Below are 20,112 nucleotides of genomic sequence, written 5' to 3'. Positions count from 1 at the left end.
CATCCAGGACCATAAGACCAGGATAAATATTGATATTGTTTTATTAGGTTTAGTTACTGCAGCTACAAATGTTATACACACACTTACACACCCCATATTGGGACAGTTGCTTTTTTTACATAATTATTATTATTTTTTTATAACTACAGATGGACCGGGAGTTATGGGAGTGCGAGGGCGCTTTGCCAGATGAACCATGTGCTACAAAAGCGCTTTCATCATTCCGGCTGCTATGATATCACAAACTTGGACAATACAGTTTTACTCATGCTTTGCCACATCCTTGTGCAGTTGTTTCCAGTAATTAATTGCAGTTTGTTAACCCATAGCATTGCATTGTTTTATGTGGATATAATAAAGATTTTTTAACAAAATTGACAATATTGATCCAGTCCTAGCTATATTGGCACTATTGAGTCTTATACTATATTCGCCTCTGGGCATCCGAACCAGCTCTTGGCTGATTTTTGCTTCTCTGGTCCACCTTTGGGAGGGATGATGGCTGGTGTGTCTCCTTCTACATTTAAACTGTAGTACTTAGCTGGGGAAAAAACAAAAGACATATAGTATTTGTATTAGTAATGACAGTAGCCCTTAATTTTGAAAATTCAGTGTACTGACTTTAGATATCAAAATATCTATCAAGATGTCTGGCTAGCAGACCAAATATTAATGTGGCAACGTGCACCAATCAGCCATGAAATTATAACCACTGACAGGTGATGTTAACATTAATTTAGTTATAATGACATGTGCTTAGTGATCTTTTAATCCTTGAGTTTAATGTGTTGGAAGCAGAAAAAATTAGCAAGCGTTAGGATCTTGGTGAGCCAGTTTGTGATGGGTAGACAACTGGACCAGAGCATCTTTAAAATAGCCATGTGAAAACCAGTACAACACTTTCTCAGCAAGGTTACCTAAAGTTTCAGCTGGCTGTCTGGTTAGTGAATTTGCAAGCAAAAGAAATAGGTAAGTGATCAAAAGTAAACAAAAATACAACAATTATACATAAAGCGCTGCTCTGACACAACCTAAATCATATTTACAGTTGAGTATGAGTTGTTACAAATTAAAAGGGCCCATCAGTGACCAGCAGTGTCCAAATGTATTTAATATTTATTTATATTAATATTTATTATATTTATCTAATATTTCCCCATTTTATATTAACTTGTATGCATTGTAGTAACAACCACTACTAATCTTTTTACATATCTAAGCAAAAGTTATTTAATATCCTTTACAATGTATTGTGGGAACAGACAATCCTTTCCTTAAAGATAATGCTGTTTTGTACCCGTGCCAACCCATTTCTCAAGTATTATTTGTTTCTTTAATTTATTTTTTAATTAATTTGCACCTACAGCAGATTGCTGAATGGGCTGCTTTAGATAATGTCCTGAAGTGGATTGGTGCCTTGTCCAAAGTGTATTTCTTTCAACAGGACAATATGTTACACAAGCATAACAGCTATTAATAATAGCGCATTTTATAATAATATCTGGCACGTTAGATGGACCAAGGGAAAATGTGTGAAAGTCTTTCTAATCGCAGGTGTGATTTAAACCCAGGTCCCAGCTAAATTTGGCATTTGGTGTATTATGGTAAAAGCATGTAATACTAATGTTTTTCCGCCCAAATTCAGCATAGACACTATAAGAAATGGTAAAGTTTGGGAGAAGCTATAGAAATACTGTCATGTTTTGTTAATGACATCATGACCAGACAGTATAATCATCTGTTGTGAGCTCAGGTCTTTGGGTTGGTGTCTCGTGTGAAGGCCCAAGACAAGCTGCCAAATTTCCTACCCCACCCAATCACATTAAAGACCCTAGCTAGACATGAGCTGAAACGAGGCAGTTTTCCAAGATTTTTGTTTTGCAGTACGTGGGGTTGACTGAGGTTCAGAGGCAATGTATAGTATTGAGTGAACACTTACTCGGGGAGAAAACGTAGTAACTGTATCCGTCCCCTCCTGTAGCTGGCACTGACACAGCTGAGGTCACAGTGGAAGGAAAGCCACGCCAAATTTTGATGTTAATCTCTAGTCCTAGTTCAGAATCTGAAAGTGAGGAAAATATTTTACATTTTTTTTGCAGCCAGCATAAATGCACAAATGTCAGTTCTTTCTGCAATAGCCACTATATAATCAAGGAAGTTGGCCCTTTCATACATCTCTTATAAAGTTAGCGATAGATAGATAGATAGATAGATAGATAGATAGATAGATAGATAGATAGATAGATAGATAGATAGATATTGCATATTCCTCCCGCATAATATTATTAAACGATTGGGAAGAATTTCAGTGTGTAAAGGCCAAGGGCACAAGCTTAAGCTGAACGGCCGTGATCTTCGATCCCTCAGACGGCACTGCATCAAGAACCGTCACGCAACAATAGTTGATATAATCACATGGGTGAGGGATTACTTTGGTAAACCTTTGTCAAGCACTACAATACAGAGTTACATGCGCAAATGCCACTTAAAACTTTACTGTGCAAAAAAGAAGCCTTATGTTAACCATGTCCAGAAGCGGTGTCGACTTCTTTGGGCTCTGAGGCATCTAGGATGGACCATCACACAGTGGAAACGTGTATTGTGTTCAGATGAATCAACATTCCAGGTCTTTTTTAGAAAAAAAAAAATGGACGCCGTGTGCTCCGGACCAAAGACGTAAAGTACCATCCAGACTTATCAGCTACAAGTCCAAAAGCCAGGGTCTGTCATGGTATGGAGCTGTGTCAGTGCCCCTGGCAAAGGTCATTTACACTTCTGTGATGGCAGCATTAATGCAGAAAAGTACATTGAGATCTTAGAGCAACATATGCTGCCTTCAAGACGTCATCTTATCCAGGGAAGGCTTTTGCCATGAGGTTGCAGGCGAATTTTTTTAATTTGTAGAATGTTTTAATTAATTTTAATTTAACAAACACCTGAACTTAATACAAGAGCTTATCTAGACAACTAGTTCATCTATGCCCCTGTTTTCACCCTATTGATACAAATTAACTGTTAACCTTAAACAATCGATAAGGTCACATTTTTGAAAATCAACTTCTCAATGTGTTACCTGCTGCCCTCTGGAACCTCCTCTTCAATAGGTAGACTGCTGGCTTGCTGTCACAGCTAGGTGTGACTTGGTAGGTGTATCTCTGTGCTAATCCACCTAGACACCCAACAAAATGAAATTTTGCATTAACCAGGGTGTTGGTCACATTATAGGTAAATGGTTACGTTAAAGAGCGCCAATTTTCTTAAACATTACAAAAGCCCAACGATTAATGAAGCGTAATTGGAACCAACATACAACGTCAGGATTTATTTTGCTTAAAGCTAGTTAATCTGCTTCTATTAGATGTTATTGTTAGCATGCAGACAATTCATAGGGAAATGAAGTTGACCCTATGTAAAACCTTTTTTGAAGAACAACACAGACTCCCTCCTCCTCCTGTGTTGGGGAATGGATAAAGCAGCAATTACACGATCTTTTAATCCAAAGCCCTCACTGACTGGTTTGGGGAAACCAGAATCCATGACATCATTCTCGAACCTCCAGTAGTCGTTCCCCTGTCAAACACACATGATGTATGCTAACAGCTATTCACCTGTACAAGGCTTTTCCTAGACAAAAGCAGATAATAGTAATTGTACCTTAAAGAAATAAGTCTTGCCCTGACAGTTGCAGCGTGTATAGACTGTGTCGATAGGAGAAGGAATTCCCCAGACGTCTTTGATTAACTGGGCAGGCCCTGGCTTTCGTTTGTCATCCAAAATCCAAAAGTAGTGACCTAGAATAAAGTGATGGGAGCTAATTATGACACTTTACCAAGAATGGCAAAACATTCAAAGGAAATGGGTTAAGTTAAAGATGAAAGGAATGGCCAGATGAGTTTAAAAAAAATGCTTTACAGTTAATTAGCTCAATTTCACAAAAATAGAAAAAGCCTTTTTTAATTTTATTCTTTAAATGCTGAAATTTGATTGATTAAAAAATCCTATAAACAAATTGGTTCCTAATGCATGATCCAATTATTGTTTTCTAATTAATTTACTTAAGTGTTTAGGCACTTGAGTGGTCATTTATGACATTCTGTCTTACTGGGATATGAATGTAATGTGACACAGGGTGGTTCAGTGGGTAGCAGGCAAGAAGGTCCTGGATTCGATTCCCAGGTGGAGCGGTCTGGGTCCTTTCTGTGTAGTTTGCATGTTCTCCCTGTGTCTGTGTGGGTTTCCTCCCACACTCCAAAGACATGCAAGTGAGGTGAAGTGACTGTGTTTGACAATAAAACTTGAATTGATTAATCTTGTGTAACCAGTAACTACCTGTCCTTTCATGAATGTAACCAAAGTGTAAACCATGATGGTAAAATCCTAATAAACAAATAAATAAATAATGTGACACAGAGGCCAAAGGTTAGAGAATACACAAATGAAATGATACATATGTTCTTTGACTGAAAGTGAGTTAGGTTATAAGGCAGAATGAAGAGTTAATCAAGTACCAGGAGCTTTTAAGTAGAACATCTGACTGCCTCAGCATAGAATTAAAAGTGAGATTCTGTACTAAAAAGGACTCTCGGATTCCTGCTATGGACCGGAGCTTACCCTAATGTTTCTGGGATAGACTCTAGACCCAGTGTTATGATGATTATTATGGTAAGAGTTGATAAAAGAAGGAAGCATTACATATTGCTTCATGCCAGTGACTGGTAAAGCATTACAACAATTCAGTCACATGTCTACATAGGTAGATAAATAGTTAGGAGAGAAGGTAAAATGCAAATAAAAACTGAAAACAATGGTTTGTAAAGTGGTTTGTCTCTTACACTTATTTAACTGAAAATAGTGCAAGTAAGAGATTTTTTAATGTTTTACCCTAACTCTTTTAAATATACACTATTACTGATTTGATGCCTGAAACACAGGCGGGGCATTTTGAGACAGGGAATGCTATTTTTTTAACTAAAACAATAAAATGAATTGATTAAGGCTTAGTTTTATATAAGCAAGGGTGGGGCAAAGTCTACCACCTCGTGTAAAAACTAATAGAGGAAAGAATTTGGAAAGAATTTGTGGTATGTAAGGGGCAAGGCCAAAAACCAACAAGTAATAAATGTAAACATGTAGGTTGTAACGGTCCCCTTAAGTGATCTGAGCATGCGTATTATTGTGTGAGAGAGCGTTCAGACATTGATAGTAGTGGTGGTAAATTCGGTTCATTTTATGGACTCGGGTTAATCTGAGTCACTCAGTAATGTGATCCGGTTCACTTGAGTCACTTGTACTGATATCTTAATTGCGATTGATTTACTGCATGAAAATGCATCCAAATATCACTTGTCTTCTGTGCACTCATCTTCTGTAAATTAATCCTTCTCTCTTAAGTCTCTTGGCACCTCACACTTCTCTTGTCAGTGACAAGTTGACACTTTTTTCTAAGTGGAATCTTGATCATGTGGGAGAGGGGGGTGGACTTACCTACCAATCAGATGGGTATATTAATGGATCAAGGGTTCAAGGAGGATGGTCAACAACAAATTGCCATGGTAACTTCACCCATTTAGGCAGCCACAGTGGCCCCAAAACAAAGTCAATAAATTACCATGGGGGCTATGATACTCCTTAAGTGGTACAGTACTAAAGTAGCCTGTAAGCATTTGCATTTTAATAATAATATAACTATATTTTGTTGTTGTTTTGCTTACAAGAAAATATGCTGCATTACTAATCTGTACCACTACTACTGATAATAATAATCATAGCATGTGCATAAAATTAACCACATAACGAACACCAGTGTGTTTAACCACTTGTTTACTGGAATATTTAACTTATTACTTAGGATTTACGGACTGGAGTGAAGCCGGTTCAGCCAAATCATCTGAGTCCGCTGTGTTTTTAGTGAGTCTGCTCACTCGCCTTGTTTACTTAGCAGCAGCCAGTCAGAGGACTCATAGTATCCGGGTTAATTGAGATTTCGGACTCGTGATTCCTGATTCAGTACAAAGATTCGAATTATTAACCCGGGTGAATCAGGAACCGCCCAGCTCTAATTGATAGATAAGCACGCATGGTGATTAGCTCGGGTTGTAGCCTGACTGTTCTATTCTACTGCTGCTATCCTGGATTGTGATGAGTGGAAGTGTAGGTGCTCCTATGCCTAATAAATACTCCCATTACCCTGCACTGGTCGTCTCCTGTGTGTGTGTTTTTTTCAGAGGACATGGCAAGTAGCTAAGCGCTATTAGTCTCTCTCCAAGGGGGCTTCCCCACGCTAACCAGTCGTTACAAGGTTATATTAAAAATCCTTGTCAGTAAACACAGTCTGCCGCTGCATCTACAAACACAAGTTAAAACTTTACTACACAAATTGGAAGCAATATATCAACTAGATCCAAATGCCACTGACTCTGTCGAGTTCAAACTTATCTGTAATGGACTGATGCTGAGTGTAAATGTGTGCTATGGTCTGGTGTGTTTTGATTTTTAATAGTTATTGTATTCTACGGACCAAAGAGAAAAGAGCTATCCCAATTGTTACACATGGAAAGTTTAGTTGCCAGCATCATGGAAAAGGGATGTTTGTGCCATACATACATATTTTGTGTACATACAGTGCCTTGCAAAAGTATTCAGCCCCCTTGAACTTTTCAACCTTTTGCCACATTTCAGGCTTCAAACATAACGATATGAAATTGTAATTTTTTGTGAAGAATCAACAACAAGTGGGACACAATCGTGAAGTGGAACGAAATTTATTGGATATTTTAAACTTTTTTTAGAAATAAAAAACTGAAAAGTGGGGCGTGCAATATTATTCAGCCCCCTTGCGTTAATACTTTGTAGCGCCACCTTTTGCTGCGATTACAGCTGCAAGTCGCTTGGGGTATGTCTCTATCAGTTTTGCACATCGAGAGACAGAAATTTTTGCCCATTCTTCCTTGCAAAACAGCTCGAGCTCAGTGAGGTTGGATGGAGAGCGTTTGTGAACAGCAGTTTTCAGCTCTTTCCACAGATTCTCGATGGGATTCAGGTCTGGACTTTGACTTGGCCATTCTAACACCTGGATACGTTTATTTGGGAACCATTCCATTGTAGATTTTGCTTTATGTTTTGGTTCATTGTCTTGTTGGAAGATAAATCTCCGTCCCAGTCTCAGGTCTTTTGCAGACTGCAACAGGTTTTCTTCCAGAATGGTCCTGTATTTGGCTCCATCCATCTTCCCATCAATTTTAACCATCTTCCCTGTCCCTGCTGAAGAAAAGCAGGCCCAAACCATGATGCTGCCACCACCATGTTTGACAGTGGGGATGGTGTGTTCAGGGTGATGAGCTGTGTTGCTTTTACGCCAAACATAACGTTTTGCATTGTGGCCAAAAAGTTCGATTTTGGTTTCATCTGACCAGAGCACCTTCTTCCACATGTTTGGTGTGTCTCCCAGGTGACTTTTTATAGATATCTTTGAGAAATGGCTTTCTTCTTGCCACTCTTCCATAAAGGCCAGATTTGTGCAGTGTACGACTGATTGTGTCCTATGGACAGAGTCTCCCACCTCAGCTGTAGATCTCTGCAGTTCATTCAGAGTGATCATGGGCCTCTTGGCTGCATCTCTGATCAGTCTTCTCCTTGTTTGAGCTGAAAGTTTAGAGGGACGGCCGGGTCTTGGTAGATTTGCAGTGGTCTGATACTCCTTCCATTTCAATATGATCGCTTGCACAGTGCTCCTTGAGATGTTTAAAGCTTGGGAAATCTTTTTGTATCCAAATTCGGCTTTAAACTTCTCCACAACAGTATCTCGGACCTGCCTGGTGTGTTCCTTGGTCTTCATGATGCTCTCTGCGCTTTAAACAGAACTCTGAGACTGTCACAGAGCAGGTGCATTTATACGGAGACTTGATTACACACAGGTGGATTCTATTTATCACCATCAGTCATTTAGGTCAACTTTGGATCATTCAGAGATCCTCACTGAACTTCTGGAGTGAGTTTGCTGCACTGAAAGTAAAGGGGCTGAATAATATTGCACGCCCCACTTTTTAGTTTTTTATTTTTAAAAAAAGTTTAAAATATCCAATAAATTTCGTTCTACTTCACGATTGTGTCCCACTTGTTGTTGATTCTTCACAAAAAATTACAATTTCATATCGTTATGTTTGAAGCCTGAAATGTGGCAAAAGGTTGAAAAGTTCAAGGGGGCTGAATACTTTTGCAAGGCACTGTACATACTGTATATGTGCATGTTACATCAGTGGCTACTTTTTAAGGTGCTAGATTGACCTGCCTGCAGTCACACTGAAAATATAACACCTTGTATTCTGTTTGACGTTTCAGAAGATGCTAGAGAGCAATGCTGTGAAAGAATTTTAAAAACTTAAATAATACTAACCTCTGAAAACCACAATGGTGCCATTTCTAAGTGTGGTCAAACCATTAATTGGCCGCCCACTGCAGAGATTTGTGTCATAGTTCTCATCTATAAAAAGAAAACCACATTTAAAACCCCACAGTAAATTGTATATCACAAAGAAAATGTTCTTCAGAGGGAACTTTCTGATGCCGCCCTGTCATGTGGTTGCCCTTGGTTAATGGTTAATTGCCTCCTTTGTGCCTATGGTATAGCATGTTAATCACACTGAATTATTTCAGATCATCAAAGGAATCATGGTAGTAAACAAATGGAACGATTGAAAATACAAACAGTACAAAGCATGTTTTCTATCTAAGTAGTATCCCCAGGTGGGGTGGTCTGGGTCCTTTCTGTGTGGAGTTTGCATGTTCTCCCCGTGTCCGTGTGGGTTTCCTCCAGGTCCTCCGGTTTCCTCCCACAGTCCAAAGACGTGCAAGTGAGGTAAATTGGAGACACTAAATTGTCCAAGACTGTGTTCAATATAACCTTGTGAAGTGATTAATCTTGTGTAATGAGTAACTACTGTTCCTGTCATAAATGTAACCAAAAGTGTAAAACATGACGTTAACATCCTAATAAACAAACATAAACATTTACATAGTAAGGATATCTATATCCAAAGTATGAGCCCTTTGAACTTAATAACTGATTGTACCATGTTTAGCAGCTGGTTTGTCAGTTTAGTCTGCAACTATCTATATATCTATCTATCAGGTTATATACAGTCAAGTCACATTATTATGACCACCAGCTAATAACTTGAGTAACCGCCGTGTCCAGCACTGACAGCAGCTAGACGGGCTGGGAGTGACTCAATAAGGTCCTGCTAGGTTGTCACAGGTATCTGGAGCCATGCTGACTGCAGTGCATCCCACAGCTGCTGGAGGGTGCGTGGAAGAGGATTCATAGAGCGAACATGATGATCGTGGTGGTCCCACAGATGCTCAATTAAGTTTAAGTCTGGGGAATTAGGGGGCCAGGGTAGTACTTGAAAGTCTTGGTCATGCTCTTCCAACCAATGTCGGACATTTCGTATTGTGTGACATGTTGCATTGTTTTGCTGAAAGATCCCATCCACCCCTGAGAAGACAATTTTGTCCATGGTACTTTAACCCATGACAGCAACAAGGGATATATGTGCAGACAGCCTATTAGACACCTTATAAACCAACCGAGCCAACTCACAAAACGTGACTTCCTTCATAAGCTATGGGCTGCTGCCGTAGGAAGTGGTCAAAAAATGTATTTGGTGTCATATTTATTGTTAGAGGCACATACCCTACAGCCAACACTGAGAAAATTGGTGGAAGCCTAATCATCTTACCAGCTTGATAATTGTTATCGTCAATATCACTAGTTGTAGGTGAGTTCTCCTCCACAGAAGCAGAAGTATTAGAATCATTCACCGTAGATGGGAAGTCATCTCCATTTGGTTTGTCTGCTGGGGTTGTGTTCTGGTCACCCTCTCCAGATGGTGGATTTTTATCAGATTCAGGCTTATTCTCTGGGTCCTGAATTACTTCAGGGTTTGTAGGGTTAGTGTTTTCAGGACCATTAGCCTGAGCATTGGTGGAAGGAGTAGGTTCAGGTTCTGAGGTGCTCTGAGGGTTTGTTTCAGCATTCTGGTCAGTCTGTTCAGGGTCAGAATACTCAGTGGTTGAGTCGTTGTCTTCAAAGTTATTAGCCTGAGCATTGGTGGAAGGAGTAGGTTCAGGTTCTGATGTGCTCTGAGGGTTTGTTTCAGGATTCTGGTCAGTCTGTTCAGGGACAGAATGCTCAGTGGTTGAGTCGTTGTCTTCAAAGTTATTAGCCTCAGCATTGGTTGAAGGAGTAGGTTCAGGTTCTGAGGTGCTCGGAGGGTTTGTTTCAGCATTCTGGTCAGTCTGTTCAGGGTCAGAATGCTCAGTGGTTGAGTCATTGTTGTCAAAGTTATTAGCCTGAGCATTGGTGAAAGGAGTAGGTTCAAGTTCTGATGTGCTCTGAGGGTTTGTTTCAGGATTCTGGTCAGTCTGTTCAGGGACAGAATGCTCAGTGGTTAAGTCATTTTCAAAGTTATTAGCCTGAGCATTGGTTGAAGGAGTAGGTTCAGGTTCCGAGGGGCTCTGAGGGTTTGTTTCAGGATTCTGGTCAGTTTGTTCAGACGGTTTTGTGGGGATTGTTGTAGTTGGTATAATCGCAGGAGGAATGGTAGAAGCAGGTTCAGGTTTATCAGTTAAGTCAGGGGAAGTCATTTCTGAATTATGGGATGAAAGAGTATTTTCTGGTACTGTAGTACTTGGGGGTTTGGTTTCTGAATTGAACTCATTCTCTTCAGATGCTGGCATGGTGGTTGCAGGCTGTTCTGAAGGTTGCTGAGTGATGACCATCTTAGTGCTGGATATCTCAGGAAGAATAGTCGAAGCCTGGGGCCCTGTAGGGTTCTCTTCAGGGCCAGGAGAACTATTTATACCTAAAACAAAAGTTATTAAAGTTGAAGTAAATGAACATAGAACAAAACTTTATATAAGTAGATACACTGTAACTTCATGTCCTTCTGGTAACATATCCTCACCTGCTGTATCTCTTGATGGTTGACTTGTGGTGGTAAGAACTAAGGAGTTTGTGGAGCTTGGTACTGAAGCACTTGGCTCTTTGGAAGGTGAACCGTTTTGTTTCTCTGGCTCTGGTGACATGTTTATGGTTTTAGTTGGCTCTGTTTTAAAAGTGTCATCGGACAAAGGCTCACTTCCACTTACTACCTCTGAAGTAAGAGTGACACAGCAATTAGTGAATCTGCAAAAAACGTCCAAAGTCCTATACAGTATGCATAAATAGCCTTCCCATTGGTCGAAATAAAATATAGCACTCTATGTAGTATCAGCCATTTACATTTACGGCATTAAGCAGACGCTTTCACCCAAAGCGACTTACAGTTGTGACAGTATACAATCTAAGCAATTGAGTGTCCGTGTGGGTTTCCTCCAGGTCCTCCGGTTTCCTCCCACAGTCCAAAGACGTGCAAGTGAGGTAAATTGGAGACACTAAATTGTCCAAGACTGTGTTCAATATAACCTTGTGAAGTGATGAATCTTGTGTAATGAGTAACTACTGTTCCTGTCATGAATGTAACCAAAAGTGTAAAACATGACGTTAACATCCTAATAAACAAACATAAACATTTACGTAGTAAGGATATCTATATCCAAAGTATGAGCCCTTTGAACTTAATAACTGATTGTACCAAGTTTAGCAGCTGGTTTGTCAGTTTAGTCTGCAACTATCTATATATCTATATATCTATCTATCAGGTTATATACAGTCAAGTCACATTATTATGACCACCAGCTAATAACTTGAGTAACCGCCGTGTCCAGCACTGACAGCAGCTAGACGGGCTGGGAGTGACTCAATAAGGTCCTGCTAGGTTGTCACAGGTACCACCTCCTGGTTTCTACACTTACTGTCCATTTGATCAGCTCCATTTACCATATAGAAGCACTTTCAAGACCCCCCCCCCACATGACCACCACAGAGCAGGTATTATTTAGGTGGTGGATGATTCTCAACACTGCAGTGACACTGACATGGTGGTGGTGTGTTAGTATGTGTTGTGCTGGTATGAGTGGATCAGACACAGCAGCGCTAATGGAGTTTTTAAACACCTCACTGTCACTGCTGGACTGAGAATAGTCCACCAACCAAAAATATCCAACCAACAGCGTCCCATGGGCAGCGTCCTGTGACCACTGATGAAGGTCTAGAAGATGACCAACTCAAACAGCAGCAATAGATGAACGATCGTCTCTGACTTTACGTCTACCAACTAGGTAGAAGTGTTTAATAGAGTGGACAGTGAGTGGACACGGTATTTAAAAACTCCAGCAGCACTGCTGTCTGATCCACTCATACCAGCACAACACACACTAACACACCACCACCATGTCAGTGTCACTGCAGTGCTGAGAATGATCCACCACCTAAATAATATCTGCTCTGTGGTGGTCCTGTGGGGGTCCTAACCAATGAAGAAAAAGGTAAAAGCAGGTTAAAAAAGTATGTAGAGAAACAGATGGACTACAGTCAGTAATTGTAGAACTACAAAGTGCTTCTATATGGTAAGTGGAGCTGATAAAATGGACAGTGAGTGTAGAAACAAGGAGGTGGTTTTAATGTTATGGCAGATCAGTGTATATAATGGTATTTAAACACAACAGCTCTCATCTACCCTGTGTGCAGCCTGAAACAGAGAGTTTCGGGCTGATATAAGCATGTGAGGCTCCTTATCCATTTCATTAATTTATTATTTCCATTCTTAGCTTTTTTCACTTTCAACTCACTCAGGTTTTAGAGCAGCTGCTTGTTGTCTGGTATCCAGTGCCATCTATGCACATCACCTAGTGCCCACTGTGGACAGTGACCTGCACCTTGAGTCCACTAGGGAAGGCTCTCAGTTCTCACAGCGGCCAATTGACCCTGGGGTTCCCTAGCCAATCAGTCTGTCCTAGCCAGTTCTTTGTTTGCCAGTCAGCCAGTCCCCCAGCCACTCTGTCAGTCCATGCCAGTTCCCTGTCTCAGCTGGATCCAGCCAGTCTCGTAGCTAGTCTGTCTGTCCAAGTCATTTCTCAAATGCTGCCTGTTCCAGAAGGCTCCCTAGCCATTTAGTCTTTTCCTTCCAGCTCCCTGACTCTGCCAAAGTTGGTCAGCCAAAACATTAAAAGTAATTTCGTTGTACTTTAAATACAAGTTGAATATAATTAACAAATCACAGATTTTTTGTTTTTATTGTATTTGACTTTTCTGGACATGAGGTTTGTATATCAAGGGCCATCATCACATCTTTTTTTACATGCCCCTCAACTCTTAGTCTTGGTCTTAAGTAGGTGGTTCTTGTTAAAGTAACATCCACATGATTGCCAGCAACAAAGGTTTCCCAGTAGAACATTGCTTTATACTGTGGGATTGGATCAGACAGGCTAGCCTTTGCTCCTCATGTGTTTACTTTACCTGTCGCATTAGGTTTTAATGTTGTTGCTGATTGGTGTACTGGTGGGGCCCAAAACTCTTAGACTACTAGTGAATTTAATACAGTGTTGTCATAACAATTAGAGTAAGAAATTGAAAAAAACCTGAATTTTACAATTTCCTAGCATTTTTCTTTTTGGTAATAACAGCATGCACTCCAGCTCCACAAGTTTGTGCAAAATCTAATAATATATGACATCCCAGCATGATCTCACAATATTCCAAAAAGCATTTTAGGATGTTACTGAATGTTTGGCTTTCTCTTTCTTTAAGTGCCCCTGACTGTGGAGTAAAATCCATGACAGCACTCTATGGTCCTCTTTGGTCTTCAAGTATTTGTTGCAAAGCTTTAAGGTTAAATTAAAAAAAAAATGCCAAAAGATGCAGTCTTATTAGTGGTTTTACTTTACCTTTGGTACCTTACAAAGTATTATCATGTAATAAAGATAAAGAGATAGATAAAAAACTTACCCTGAATGTTGCAATAGTTTTTATAGTCAGGACAGCATTGTAAATATTTATTACAATCTTTATCACATTGACACTTCCTCCCTCTTTTAAAGGTTTCACCACATCTTCCTTTACAGGAACCGCCTGTAGTCATGACATAAAAAGACAAATGAGTCCTGCAGTTTTAGTATTTGTGCATCAGTTTGGTCCTTTGAAATCCAAACAGGCTTAACATTTCTTATCATTTTAAATGTATTCATTTTAAATACAGTGTTTTTATTATCTACCAACTGCTTATTCACAGCAGATTTACTAGTTTTACTTAAAACTAGGTATTAGATAGGTTAAAATAGCTACATAAAAACTAATATAAAATAAATAAATAAAGCTAAATAATTTATTAAATTTATTTATTTATTTTTATTAAATACAACCTTCTTATCAGCCTAAATAAAATGTATTTTCCCCATAACTTAATACATGATTGCACCACCATTAGCAGCAATGACAGCAACCACACACTGATTGTCATTGCTAAGTAGAATCTTTACAGAAGTCACCAGATGACAGTAGGATTTCAGTTAAAACTCATAGTAGAAATCTTGAGGGAGCTGTGTACTAGCCTGAGAACATGCTTGTCTCAAAAGTTCCAATTTAGGCGCCCAGGTGGCTCAGTGGGATAATCCGCTAGCACAATAGTGCCGAGATTCTGAATTCCTCGGTTCGAAACACAGCGTTGCCACCAGTTGGCTGGGCGCTAGCGGGCATTATTGGCAATGCCTGCAGCAAACACTAACTGGCTACCGTGTCTGCTATGGGGCGGAATGACGGGACTATATGGGTGGGGTCTTAAAATGCTGTGCAAGGACCCTGATTAGATAGAGGATAGAGGCGCCTGTGCAGAGTGCATGGGTGAAAGAAGGGGTCCGCTAGGACTGCGCACGTGTTGAAGGAGGCGTGAGCAGCAACATCAGGGATCCCCAGCAGGGGAAGACAGATTGACTACGCTAAAAATTGGGAGAAAATGCATAAATAAATAAATAAAAAAAGTCCCAATTTAAAATTTGTCTGTCCAAAAATGTTTAAGGATCAACACTTTTTATCTGGGTTAGCAGGGGTTTACACCTTGCCAAGCTCCAATAAATCAAATAGTCCTCAACACTTAACTAAGCTATAGGCATATGTCACCCACATGCCCCTTTTTAAAATGATACATTTCAACAGAAATTTTACTTTTCTAAAATTTCTTTACAGAGTTTGACAGATGCCTGAATTTTTTGTTCTTCAAGACTAACCAAAAACAAGCCTTAAAAACCCTTCTATTGTCATGTAGAATCACATACAAGCAAAATATGGCTACACATGAGAGCTATACGATGTATGGCATAAGCAATACTGCTAATATGTGAGAGTGTAGGAGCCTTGTACCTGTGGTGCAGATTGATTCGTAGTCTTTGCAGCACTCACTGTGTAAGAGGCACTCATAGTCACAATTACAGTTAGGGCTTCTGACATAATCTTCACCACAGCGACCTTTGCAGCTGTCTATAAAATCACATAAAATAACGTAATATAGTGTAGATTGTTAGCACAATATTAGAGTCTGAGTTATCAATATTGCATTAATCTGCTAGTGGCTAAAAAAAAATGGGGAACAGATTTTTTTGTTGAGCTGGAGGTATCCTGTTCCTTATAAATGCTTCTGGCTTGTGTCCGAGGACATCAAATACATACATAGTGTAACATTTGTGAGTTTGAATATCAGCAGAGCCACTGAACTGGCCAAGCGTCCACACAAACATAATTGGCCATGTTTAAAGGAGGGAAAGTCAAATGAGTGTCTCTGTATGTGATATGGCTTTGTGTGGAAACCCAATACTGGCAGGTAATAAGAAGCGGGCGCAGACAAGGCCAATAATGGAGGGGTGATCCGACTCCTTGATCATACCGGAGGTTGTGCAAGCGGAAGCAGGTTCACAATTAAGAACTGGAAGTGACTAGAGTGGGAGATAATAGGAGAGAAGTCCAGATTTTTTTGTTTGGACAGAATAAGCAAATACTGAAGTAAAAATCTTTTAATTTTAATACTGAACCTTGGCATTCTAATAATTTTACGCGTAAAACTAAAACTAAATATTTTTAAATGTAAAACAAAATTTTTATTAATTAAATCTTCAAAAATCTAAAAAGAGACTGCACACTTTTGCAGTCTGAGCCCTTAAACCTTTAATGACTAAAGAGGCCATGGCATATCTACTGGTCTTTATTAACCCATTCTTTAAAAAATGATTTACATTACACAATATGGACAGTAGTACGTGAACACCCCTCAGCCATGCCCATTGCCGTTGTATAAAATCAATTATATAAAATAAATGTCTGCGACCCTGTGCAATAAGCAAGTTTAATGAAGACTTGCTTAGGTGTGCCAGGTTTGATGTGAAGGAACTCCAACAGCCTGCACTAAGCCATTACCTCAACCCTGCTTATTAAATTAATTGGACAGGAGTGGTGAGCCAGACCTCACAAACTGACTTTAACTAAATGAGCACAAGTTCAATAAGATGTTCTCTGATTTCTCTAAAAGACTTAACATTAATGCCCATTGATGTCCAACAAAGTTATGGTCTGATGTTCACAAATTTTTGTCCAAAAAGTATGTAAGCAGATATACATTAGTGTTAATTAGTACCTATTTATTATACACACTTTTGCCAGACATAATAGATGCAAAGTTTGCCTCTAACTCTTTTAAATAATAACTGATCATTAGCACATTTACAAAATTAACTAGCTAAATAACTCAGTTATTGCTAATGATGATACATTATTTTACAGTAATACATCTTGTTTAGCAGTGCTTTTTACAGCAGATTATTTAGTTGGTTACTGTATGTTGTGCACTAAGACGTACACCGATCATCCATAACATTAAAACCACCTCCTTGTTTCTACACTCACTGTCCATTTTATCAGCTCCACTCACCATATAGAAGCACTTTCTAGTTCTACAATTACTGACTGTAGTCCATCTGTTTCTCTGCATGCTCTGTTAGCCCCCTTTCATGCTGTTCTTCAATGGTCAGGACCACCACAGAGTACCACCACTGCTGTGTCTGATCCACTTGTACCAGCACAACACACACTAACACACCACCAACATGTCATTGTCACTGCAGTGCTGAGAATCATCCATCACCTAAATAATACCTGCTCTGTGGTGGTCCTGTGGGGGTCCTGATCATTGAAGAACAGCATGAAAGGAGGCTAAAAATGTATGTAGAGAAACAGATGGACCACAGTCAATAATTGTAGAACTACAAAGTAGAAACAAGGAGGTGGTTTTAATGTTATGGCTGATCGGTGTATAATAGGTAACTACTAAAGCTGTATAGCACAAGTGGCTCTAGCTCTATAGCAATAGCTTTCTATGAGATATAATGTTTTAAACATAATAAAATTTGGATAAATGTGTTTGTGTGTTTTTTTTGTTGTTTTTTTTAAAACCTTTGCTGTTTAATTGGACCTTTTATATTAACATTAGGTCACAGTGATTAGCCATGATCAGTGGTAATAAATGTTCCATAAAATTCAGCTGTACTTTGTGACCAAACTCAACTAACAACATTGTTTTATTTAACACATTGGATTTTGAAAGGTCTGGTGTTCAGTGGTGTGTCAATTGCCTTAACAACTAACCCTTGAGAGAGCCAATCCCATTCTCCACTCAGTGTGTTTACAGAAAAACAGTAATGTAACATAAATAATCCAATCTACATGGATAATATAGATAATCCATCATCTATATTATTTTTATAGTGAGAACTCTTTTTCATCTGTAACCTACATGTATAGACAATTGAAGCACACTATTTCTTTTACAATATAGAAAATAATACAAAAGAAAATACAGTATTGGTATTGTATTGGTACTCACTCTGAGCTGAAGTGCAGGTAAAGAGAACACATCCTGAGAATAGCAGCAGCAGAGAGAAACAGCTGGTCATGCTGCCAGTGCACAAGTAAATACTTTATCTGCAAAATAGCTTCACTGAAAAGAATGTATAGTTTAACTAACTTGTAAAATGGTTAGTGTGGGACATGAATTACTTTGGGTTTTTATAATTGCTGGATGTGTAGGTGTTAATCTGATGGGCAGGCCTTTTCTCCTCCATTTAGAGGAAAACTGTTAGATTAGAAACTGTCTGGCGAGGAAGGGAGAATTTCAGGGAGTATTTTTTGTTTCCATGCCTTCCATGAGCCAGCGTTGGGACACATACAAAAAAATGTTTACCTAGAAAGCAGTGAGTGACATCACTGTCCATCCTCTGGTTAAAAACAAAATGTTCAGACTATTAATGTGATGCAACCCAATGGAAAATAGTGTAACTTCATTACAACTCACGCTGGCTCTTATTTTACCCACCCTGTGCTTTTTTAACACATACTATAGAGGTCATTTATTGTATTACATGAAATTGTATTGTAATACTTTAAAATATAAATAAAAATAAAAATCTTCTTCTATCTTTTCTACTTTGCTTTAGACTTCACATGTTTTAGTCATGGACATGTTCATCATAACAGCTAAAGATTAAATGGAATTTGGAGTGACAGGTCTTGTTTGCCAACTCATTTTATTTAAAGTTTATTTGAGGGTGATCAGTACAAAAATAGTAAATGCTCATACCAAGTGACATGTACCTAATATTTTGAGAGGCAACTATTCAGAATTTGATGTTAATGTACAATGTTGTAAATTTAAGTCGTATTAATTTTGTAAATAAACTCTAAAGCATCAGATTAGACTCAGATTAAGAAATTGTCAACCTTGCATGTTGGTAGACATACAAAACCCTATCAATTTCTAACTAAAACATCTACAGTATTTATTCATTTACTTTTACTAATTGCTTTATCCTGGTCTAGTGCCACCTGAAAACATTGCCACTAGGACAGGAATACATCCTAGACAGGGTGCCAATCCATCCCAAGGAAACAGATTTACTAAGAGATTATACCAAACATTGAGGCAATTTAGAGTAACCAATTGTTTTTGCATCTTTTTAGGAGTATCCGCTGAATACTCATGCAGACACATGAAAAACATTACTTCACAGACAGTAAGTGAAGTTACTAGTCATATATTTTTACTGTTCTAGTTATACACTGTTCTACTTTGTTCTGGTCTCATATCTATTCTACTCTTTTTTATTATTTCTTTATTATATTATTTTTCTACTTTATTTTATTCTACTGTTTGTTTATTAGGATTTTAACGTCATGTTTTACACTTTGGTGACACTATGACAGAAACGGTAGTTACTAGTTACACAAGATTCATCAGTTCACAAGTTTTAACGTCAAACACAGTTATGGACAATTTTGTATCTCCAATCCACCTCGCATGTTTTTGGACTGTGGGAGGAAACCCACACAGACACGGGCGTGAGGCAACACGGTGGCTAAGTGGATAGCACTGTCGCCTCACAGCAAGAAGGTCTCGGGTTCTATCCCCAGGTGGGGCGGTTCGGGTCCTTTCTGTGTGTAGTTTGCATGTTCTCCCCATGTCTGTGTGGGTTTACTCCGGGTGCTCCGGTTTCCTCCCACAGTCCAAAGACATGCAAGTGAGGTGAATTGGAGACACTAAATTGTCCATGACTGTGTTCGATATAACCTTGTGAACTGATTAAACTTGTGTAATGAGCTACCGTTCGTGTCATGAATGTAACCAAAGTGTAAAACATGACTTTAAAATCCTAATAAACAAACAAACTATTGTTATATTATTTTATTCTACTATAATATATATAGCTGTCAGCTGTAGGCCTCTGTAGTTGCTGCAGCTGTGCACATCACCCTCATTCTTAAAAATCTGAACCATTACTCTTCATTTCCATTCCTCCCAAAATTTGTGTTAAACAATCTAGTAAAAAAAAAAAAAAACTCCACTTCCATCTCTCCTAAACATTTCCATGCCATCTGGGCCACTTTCTTTAACAGTATTGCTGTTCTGCCTCTCTTGTCCGATCACTCAGATTTGATGACGGTGGGGGAGGTGGGCGCTGACGTCCTGTGAAAGCCTTCATGACTTTGTTACCTGTTTACCCACCCGAGGTTGTCGAGACTGCCGTGTCAACAATGCTGCTCCTGCTAGATTTGACGGAGATCTGGCGTGTTTGCATCAAAAATGTCAAGAACTCACTACGGACTTTATCACAGACTGGTATCCAGTCCGTGAATCTAAG

At 39.1% G+C, this 20,112-nt stretch overlaps 2 protein-coding genes across 4 annotated transcripts in view; one reads left to right on the top strand and one right to left on the bottom strand.

Moving 5' to 3' along the window:
- The window catches only part of tprb (translocated promoter region b, nuclear basket protein), a 41,236-nt gene extending 40,998 nt beyond the window's left edge, over positions 1-238 (top strand). For all 3 annotated transcript variants that reach the window (XM_063002032.1, XM_063002033.1, XM_063002031.1), the window contains exon 48: positions 150-238. In XM_063002032.1, the coding sequence (XP_062858102.1) occupies positions 150-193 (44 nt within the window). In that variant the 3' untranslated portion in view covers positions 194-238. The remainder of the gene's footprint in view (positions 1-149) is intronic.
- Positions 24-20,002, bottom strand: prg4b (proteoglycan 4b). Its single transcript, XM_063002034.1, has 12 exons — positions 19,977-20,002; positions 17,802-17,872; positions 15,293-15,409; positions 13,886-14,008; positions 10,965-11,153; positions 9,738-10,862; positions 8,393-8,479; positions 3,655-3,791; positions 3,417-3,570; positions 3,074-3,169; positions 1,940-2,062; positions 24-541 (listed from the first exon to the last, which is right to left on the bottom strand). Exons 2-12 carry the CDS (start codon positions 17,869-17,871, stop codon positions 420-422), a joined length of 2,343 nt encoding a protein of 780 aa, XP_062858104.1. The 5' UTR covers position 17,872; positions 19,977-20,002; the 3' UTR covers positions 24-419.
- Positions 20,003-20,112: the final 110 nt, after the last annotated feature.

This window comes from Trichomycterus rosablanca, chromosome 9 (genome assembly GCF_030014385.1).
Source record: "Trichomycterus rosablanca isolate fTriRos1 chromosome 9, fTriRos1.hap1, whole genome shotgun sequence".
In the NCBI taxonomy this organism is placed as follows: Eukaryota; Metazoa; Chordata; class Actinopteri; order Siluriformes; family Trichomycteridae; genus Trichomycterus; species Trichomycterus rosablanca.
The sequence above is the reverse complement of the archived record's forward strand: the minus strand, read 5'-3'. Positions and strand labels throughout refer to the sequence as shown.

Excerpts from the sequence above, each read along its gene's own strand:
- prg4b (XM_063002034.1), bottom strand. The coding sequence starts at position 17,871 with ATGACCAGCTGTTTCTCTCTGCTGCTGCTATTCTCAGGATGTGTTCTC. Across the intron at positions 3,571-3,654 it reads GCAAGACTTATTTCTTTAAG|GGGAACGACTACTGGAGGTT; the intron begins GTACAATTACTA and ends TGTGTTTGACAG. Across the intron at positions 3,170-3,416 it reads TGTGTTGTTCTTCAAAAAAG|GTGGATTAGCACAGAGATAC; the intron begins GTTTTACATAGG and ends TTGGGTGTCTAG.